At 26.1% G+C, this 8,673-nt stretch overlaps 1 protein-coding gene across 1 annotated transcript; it reads left to right on the top strand.

Moving 5' to 3' along the window:
• Positions 1-346: 346 nt before the first annotated feature.
• On the top strand, positions 347-8,673 carry LOC140671213 (uncharacterized). Its single transcript, XM_072902410.1, has 3 exons — positions 347-912; positions 6,495-6,626; positions 7,929-8,673. The coding sequence occupies exons 1-3, from the start codon at positions 813-815 to the stop codon at positions 7,955-7,957; spliced, it is 261 nt and encodes an 86-aa protein (XP_072758511.1). The 5' UTR covers positions 347-812; the 3' UTR covers positions 7,958-8,673.

The following is an 8,673-nucleotide window of genomic DNA, read 5'->3' as shown; positions in this document are numbered from 1 at the left end:
CGATATTGTTGATATGATCTCTTCTATTTTTTTATTATATTTTTTTTAATTAAATAAATAATAAGTAATTGATTCATTCAATTCTATCCTTAATAAAATTGTATTTTGAATTATGAATATACGTAATGAAAAATTAACAATAATAAGTTTAATGTAATTTATTTCTTTTATTTTCCATGTATACGTTGGCGGAGAAACGAATGACATATGATTAACACAAATCCTTGACGCTCCCTGGCCGTTGCTTACGGGCATCTTGCTTTTGTCACAGTTCACTTTCGAGCGGAATAAGCTGCGTAGGCGTAATGACGAATAACTGTTTAAAATAGTTTTTACTCATATTTTCGATCAGGAAGTCATATAAAGTAAATCGCGCAAGTTGCAAAAATATCTTTAGAGGGAGGAAGAAATGAATTTGTTTTCTTTCAATTTATCATGCAGCAACATTTTCCTTGATAAAAGTTACATTTGCCTTTCTCTTATGCGAGAGAAATATTTGTAAATTGTACGATGACGTTTCTTTGCGAATCTTCCTCCTCTTCATCATTATTTTCCATCACTGACGTGCCAGAATAAGATGCGGTGGATTTACCACAATCGCACAACCGCGATCTCCCATGGATTGCGCCAATTCCCTTATTTCCACGTTTCCCCACTCGTGTTTTCATCTGCTTGGGTCCATGGAGAGAACGTGCGCCGAGCATAGTATCGTATCAAGTACCAGCGTGAGAGGTGTCAAGTGCCTCGCGATAAAAAAATCTTTTTCGAGAAATTTCCTTGAATTCAACAATTAGTCGCGGTACATTTCAAATATGAGGGCTCCTTGGATCGTCGTTTTTCTTTGTCTTGTCGTCGCGATATATGCCAAGTCCATGATATACAAAAAGAACGAGGACAACGTCTTCGAGCCAGGTAAGCAAATAATTTGTCACTTGTTTGCGCGAACATTGCTAAAGAGAAACTAAATTTGACATAAAACATATGCAGATATTTCACAAAAACTAGTTTAAATATCTTCCTCTTATTTCTCACTTTCGCTTGAATGTACTATAAATATTTCCTGTGAAATCTGAACTTTCGTTAGCATACGAGATGTAATAACGTTGTAGTACATATGTATATGTACAATGCACGTGTTTTCTAATGTATGTATTATAATGTATGTACACACACGTCACTATAGTTTTAAAAGAAAACAATAAAAAAGTCCATTAGACGTGCTGCAATAAAAATTCCATGAGAAAAGTTATATAATAGCAATTTTGACGTTTCGTAAAACCTATTTATATTCAACGGAGATAAGAAAAAGGATTTTCTTAACTTGCGTAATTCGTGTTATTGTTCCAAAACCAATTAAATAGAACACAATCAAAAAAATAACATTTTGTTTCTCATATAATGTAAACGCGATGTTTAAAAAATAATGTTTTAATATTATGATAAATTTGTTTAAATATAAAAATTCATATTTTGTTTTTTAATTAAAGCATTTTATAAAATCATATAAGCAACATATGCATCTGTATGGAGAAGTGGATATGGAAAGAACTTTCACCGTAATTATCGTTAGAGCTAATTAATACAGCGCACTTTCCCGCGCAACTCTCATATACATACATTATTAATATCTTGTGTATCTTGACAAGAAATACATAATAATAAGAAAAAAGCTATTGTCAAAATATTACTAAATATTAGATTACGCAAAAAAAATTAAAGTGCTACTTTCTTCCATATAAAAAAGGCCAATTTTCAAGAAGTTGTAACTTTCTTAAAAATAATCGGAATAGATCAATAAAAAAGATCAATATTCAAAGCTTGAAGTTTCTAGTTTTAGAATCTTTAAATGAATTTCAATTCTTTCTATTCGTTACAAAATTATATTGTAAGAAAGCGACGTCCATCGATTGAACAAATTTTTCAAAAATTTATTTAAAAATACTAAATCTAAAAAAACATCCTAGCATTTTATTAATTGGGTATTAAAGAGTAGAGTTTTAGCCTTAAGTTCTTCTTTTACCGAATGTTCTATGATTTTTTTTGCCCAGATATTTATTATTAAAGCAAAATCGAACTATTTCCTTTGAACACTTATAACTAGTAAAAAATGATTATACAATAATCATTAATTTAAGTTTTTAAAATGTACAAAAAAAACTTAATACTTCAGCCTTTTATATGAGTAACTGGAATGTTTTTTACTTGTAAATGTAGAGTTCATGAAACTGTTAGTGTTTTTTTGATAACTTTTGTTGATTTAAATAAAAAAAAGATAAAAATGCAATTTTTACTTGATTTGTAAGTAACAATTACATTTTAAAAATAAATAATGATTGAAAGAACGATAAGAGCATTTTAAAGTGCTAACTTTTTTCTTTAAATTGCTTTTTTAATGATTATTGTACAATTATTTTTTCATTATAAGTGTTCTAAGTTAATAACTCGATTTTGCTTTAATAATGAATATCTCGGCGAAAAAATCATAGAACATTTGTTAAAAAAAGAAGTTAAAACTCTGCTCTTTAACACCCAATTAATAAAATTGTGCTAGGATTTTTTTTTAATTCGGTATTCTTGGACAAACTTTTCAAAAATTTGTTTAATCGACGACGTCGCTTTTTTACAATGTAATTTTGTAACGAATAGAAAAAAATGAAATTTATTTATTTATTCTAAAACTAGAAACTTCAAGCTTTGACACACTTTTTTATTGATCTTATTCCAATTATTTTTAAGGAAGTTGCAACTATTTGAAAATTGGCCTTTTTCTATATAAAAGAAAGTGGCCTTTTAATTGTTTGCATAGTATAAATCAATCATCTCTTGAGACTTCCAAATCCGTGTGAGCTGATATTTAACAGACGCAAATAAAAAGCTTTTTGAATGATTTGTTATTCGCGACAAAATTATGCCCATTTAAAAATATAATTAGAATTTAATTTGATTTTAATAATAAAATTTAATTCAATTTAAAATTCAAAAATACTACACATTTATAAATTTTATGTGTCATGTAATATTTGAACACGTAAAATGTAAATGAGAAAATATGTATCAGGATGTATATAAAGGGTGTCCCATTTTAATTCCTTCAGTAAAATATCTCAAAAAATATGGAAAATTCGAAAAAATGTTTCACACAAAAGTTGTATGATTTCTAGGGGAACATAAGATAGTGCTATTAGTTTGATCTTGAAGAGTCACATGAAGGTCACGTGAAGGTCGTTTTGAATTTCTTAAATGGAACACCCTATATATTATTGCATATTCTTGTAGCTTATCTGAAGACCTTTCCAAAACACTATGATAAAATGTTTTTTCATTAAACACTTTTCGAGTTATAAGGCTTCAAAGTTGCAATATTTTGAAGATATCTCGTAAAATATTCATTTTTTGATTATCTTGCCCTAATACTTTTATGCACAGAATAACGAGACAAATCAATTGGCGTAATTAAAACAAACAATTATGTTAAAGTAAAAATGTGTAACTGCTAGTTGCAAATTCAGATTTTATCTTAAAGATAACTATGTGTTTTCTTTACACCAATTGATTCGTCTCATTATTCGAAGTAAGCTACAAGAACATGTAACAAAAAATAGGTGGTGCCATTTTAAAAAATTGAGATGACCTTCACGTGACCTTCAAATAACTCTTTAAGGTCAGACCAATGGTACCATCTTATGGCCCCTTCGAAACCATACAACTTTTGTCTGAAACATTTTTCTCTCCCAGGCTTGGTTTTCGAGATATTCGACTGGAGGAATTAAAATGGGACACCCTGTACATATATATTTAAAACATGTGACGCATAAAATTATAAACAGAATTCTTGACTTTTGTCGCAAATTTAATCGTCTAAAGAAGTCTTAAACGGAAATGATGATGTCAGTCAGAATAACAAGAGTGTTTGATCGTAGCATATATTCAAATCCATATATTATATTTTATAAGATTGGAAGGCCTTTATATTGTACATTATCGATGCAAAATACTCAATGTCGCATCCGACACTTTATATTTTATACACATTATAAAATAATAAATTTAACGAATTTCAAATTTTCGCTCCAAGAGAAACTGTTCCCAACTTCAGTCACGTCAATATTTTCATTAATTACCGTAGTTTTTTGACAATAAATGCGATCAGGTTAGAAAGGTGAGTTATTAAATACAGTAATACATACATACATTTGCGCGTGGGCATAAAATATGCCAATAACATTCTGTATCATCCTTGACTTGTGTTATAATGAGAGAAAGAGAGAATGTAATGAGACAGAAATAGTCAATTTTTTACATAATTAAATCATTATTTAAAATTAATTGTTTAATACAAACAAAATATAAATTGGCTAATGAGAGCCCAAGCTCAGTAATTAGTGAGCGTACAAAATTATTTATTTTATTATTAAATATTTACTATTCTAATACATTTGACAACCTCATTAGCCAATTTATATTTTGTTTGTATGTATTTAATTTTACAAAATTGTTTAATTGTACCAAAAAAGGAAGTTTTTTTTTATATAATAAATTATTATTTAAAATTGTTTAATTGTATCAAAAAAGGAAAAAGGAAGAGAAACGATGCGTTTTTTGTAGATAGAAAAAAGTGTAAGTCATAGTTCAAGCGAATGATTCGTATCAGATTTCTTAAAATCTACATAAAATACATGTATATTTGAATTTTGTGATATTTATGCTTTAATATAAGGATGTAACTATTATATAATGTGCGTACTTATATGTTATTATGATATATGTGTAAACGCGACATCTATGTTTGCCATTTACATCAGATGCAAATGCCAGTGAAAATATATGAAACTCATAATCGTTATGTCACTCCCTCGCATACCACAGCGGTAATTAAATTCAATAGATGTTAGACCGATACTCAATATACAGGGCGTCAATTAATTCGCGTTCACTAAGTACATAGCCATATTTTTATCAAAAGTTGAAAAATCTTAAAGTTTTTTTTTTAATTAGTTGCTTTAATAAAAGAGGATTTATTAAATTTATTAAATAAGTTTCAATCAATCAGCTTTTTTAAAATATAAACTTCAATATGTCTGCGCGCCGGATAATATGCAGCCATACATGTTATCAACTGTGCGGCTCTAATGATATGCCCTGGTATGTCCATTGAACGAATGGCTAATCGCATATATATATATATATATATATATAAAAGAATATGAAGGAATATTTTAATGGATATTTCATATTTTTTGTCAAAAATATGTCAGAATAAAGCATAAAATATTTTGTAAATCATTCATTTTTCGACTCTTTTGCTCTAATAATTTTTTACGCCAAATATTGCAAAAAATTCATATAAGAAAACTATGATAGTTTTATTTGAAAAAATAATGATAACTTTTATATTACATAATTATAAATTTATATATAATTTTATATATATATATATATATATATATAAAATTATATATAAATTTATAATTATGTAATATAAAAGTTATCATTATTTTTTCAAATAAAACTATCATAGTTTTTTTATATGAATTTTTTGCAATATTTGACGTAAAAAATTATTAGAGCAAAAGAGTCGAAAAATGAATAATTTACAAAATATTTTATGCTTTATTCTGACATATTTTTGACAAAAAATATGAAATATCCGTTAAAATATTCCTTCATATTCTTTTTGTCTTAATAATTTTTTGTATAGATATAATGAGATAAATCAATTCGTGTAAAGAAAACACAGTTAATTAACAAAAAATTATATTAGTTACATTATAAATTGCAAATTTTTTAAAATAATAAGAGTACATTTTTTTACACTAATTTATTTTTGCCAAATATTACGAGAAATTGATTCAGGTAAAAAAAATTATGATTTCGTTTAAAAAATTATTAAGAAGCCTCTGAGAGTCACAAACAAAATAAAAAAGAATCAATCCGATACACCCTTCGGAAGACACCCTTATACTTATAAAACTTATCCTCGATAATTTAAAAAAATTCTCTCTTTGTCAAAAGTGTCAAAATTTGTTCTATTTCTCCTTTGGTACAAAAGAGCTTCTGAGAACCACAAACAAAATAAAAAAAGAATCGATCCGACACACCCTTCAGAAGACACCCTTACACTCATAAAACTTACAAAAAATTGATAAAATATTACTGTTAAAAAATGAAATTATTCTAAAAGTGCGCTGCACGACAAATTGTGATATTGCAATCTTTTAATGAAATTATTCTGCAACCTTCCTGTGGGATATAGACAATTTTCTATCATTATTTGTAATCAATTTTTCTTGTTAACGTTAAGGCCATTATAATTTTTTAGATATAAACAATTAAAAAAGAGAAGTTTTTAGTATGCGTATAAAATTTTAAGAAACAAAGGAAAAAGTATAAAAACAATAAAAATTCATTAACATGCTATAAATAGTGCTAATTTTAATTTGACATTTATACATTAATAATTAATAGAATTATTAATATAATTTTTTTTTCTCTAGTAATGATACCCGTATCATCCACCGTAATTCCATTACCTGTGTACAAGGTAGGGTATGGCTTAGGATTCATATCAAAAGATAAGAAGACCCAATTGTCGTTCAAACCGGAAAATAATATAAAGCTGATAACCAGTAAGTATTAATTTGTAGTGTATGTAAGTTAGATTACCAAATTTTGTTTTTGTGATGAAATTCTTTCCGTCATTTTTTTTGCAATATGGGTAAAATTGAAAGCTCTGAATTATAACCAAAATAGAGCATATAAATGTTTTTTAGATGTTTTGAGGGTATTTTTTCCGGGGAGCAAGTGCATATCATTTTGATGTGAAATGATATGATGACACGCATTTACTACCTGGTACTATTTAGAAAATATTTTGTTATATTTCTCATATATTTTTATAAGACATTCTAAGAAATAGCAAATAAATACTTCAAATTATCCTTAAAAATATTCTTAAACATTTTATTTTAAAATTTTATAGATGTCTACAAGACGTCTGTAAAATATCGTCATTCTTGAAAAATCCATAATACATCTAACAATAAATTAATCTAGAATATATTATTAAAGTATTTTGTATATGTTTTTCAAGGTTAAACTTAAGTTAAATTGAAAGAACGAAAAAGACATTTAAAACCCCACCCAATAATGGACATTATTTATCTACTTTATGTTATACATGTCTACCAATAAGATACCCTGCATATATTTCTCACATTTCTTCAAATTTCAACTCTTTAATTAAAAAAAAACAACAAATTATTTTTCTAATATTATTTTCCAATTATTTTTCTTATTATTATTAATATAATTTCCAGAGTAAAAGTTCCGGGTCAACTTTGAACCATGTGATATTTTTCAATTACTCTTTCTTATTTTTTTTTCGATTTGTCCATACAACTAGATTATTTAAGAGAAAGAAAACATACATGATCATATTTTATGTATAATCTATAATATATATATATCTATATTTATATTTGAATGTCTTTTTTCTCGAGTATAAACTTTATAACATCTGAAGAAAGTCTTAAGTATCCATTCTGGACATTAAGAATAACATATTGAAAATATATCCTGTAGTTATCAAATTTAAGCCACTATTTATTGGACATTTATAAGTCAAATATATATTGATGCTTTTAAATTAAATTAAATATTTTATATATAACTAAAAGGATGTACGCGCATTATAAATATTTGTAAAAATTTCAAAAAATATTCTATACATATCTTGTTAGGATATATATGTTTCGGACATATTCAAAATGATCCTAATAACATTTTGTGCTATCTGAAGTGTCTAATTCTGGAAAAATATTCAATTTAGATTGCATAAAGAACATGTGGATGCACGAAAATAAGTTTTCTACATTATTATGTAATGATTTTTCATAATATTTATGTGATTAATGTCAATTTTTTTCCAGTCAAGAAAGTCCAGGAAAAGAAGACGTAAATGTACTATTAAGCTGCATTCTATATCGTAGAGATAAATATTGCGTTTAAATCAGTAAAGTAAATGTACCTCATTCATTATATAGAATCATATACAATAAGATTTTCTTATAGTAAGATCCTATATGTTTTTCAATTCATTTTTAAACTTATTCAGCATCAAAGCAAATGCAGATTAAAACATCTAAGCAATGAAAATAAAATACATGTTGTATCTATTTTATAGTTAAGAGAAAAACTTCACACCAAAAACATAATATACCTCCTCTATAAATGTTATTAATAATTATCAATTATTAATTATACCTTTATTATCAAAAAATGAATTATTAAAGTGTAGCTATTAAATCAAAACTAATAAATGTAATTATATATCTAATTATAAATATGTAATATCTAATTGTAATATTTTTAACATTCGAAGATTCCGAAGTGTTTTATCATTTTTTTATTCAAAAACTGTACTAATTTTTTATAGGTTTTTTTAATAAAAAGAATTTTCATTATACCGCCATTTGTTAACGCAAAGATAGGCAATTTGCAGAATGTGTTATTGGCATCACCCACATTTCTGAATAAATTTTGAATAAAAAATGATAAAATACTTGAGAACCTTCCTTTGTAAGTATTATTTAAGCAAAGAAAATATTTACATCTACCTTACTAATTGTAAACTATAAAATACACATTCAAATTTATTTATTAAGAGATAGAGAA

This window comes from Anoplolepis gracilipes, chromosome 11, assembly GCF_047496725.1.
Source record: "Anoplolepis gracilipes chromosome 11, ASM4749672v1, whole genome shotgun sequence".
Classification (NCBI taxonomy): domain Eukaryota; kingdom Metazoa; phylum Arthropoda; class Insecta; order Hymenoptera; family Formicidae; genus Anoplolepis; species Anoplolepis gracilipes.
Note: the sequence above shows the minus strand (reverse complement) of the source record. Positions and strands in the feature narration are given on the sequence as shown.

Bases quoted from the DNA above. Each gene is read 5' to 3' on its own strand.
- LOC140671213 (XM_072902410.1), top strand. From the start codon at position 813: ATGAGGGCTCCTTGGATCGTCGTTTTTCTTTGTCTTGTCGTCGCGATA. The intron at 913-6,494 runs GTAAGCAAATAA...TTTTTTCTCTAG, and splicing joins GGACAACGTCTTCGAGCCAG to TAATGATACCCGTATCATCC. The intron at 6,627-7,928 runs GTAAGTATTAAT...ATTTTTTTCCAG, and splicing joins TAATATAAAGCTGATAACCA to TCAAGAAAGTCCAGGAAAAG.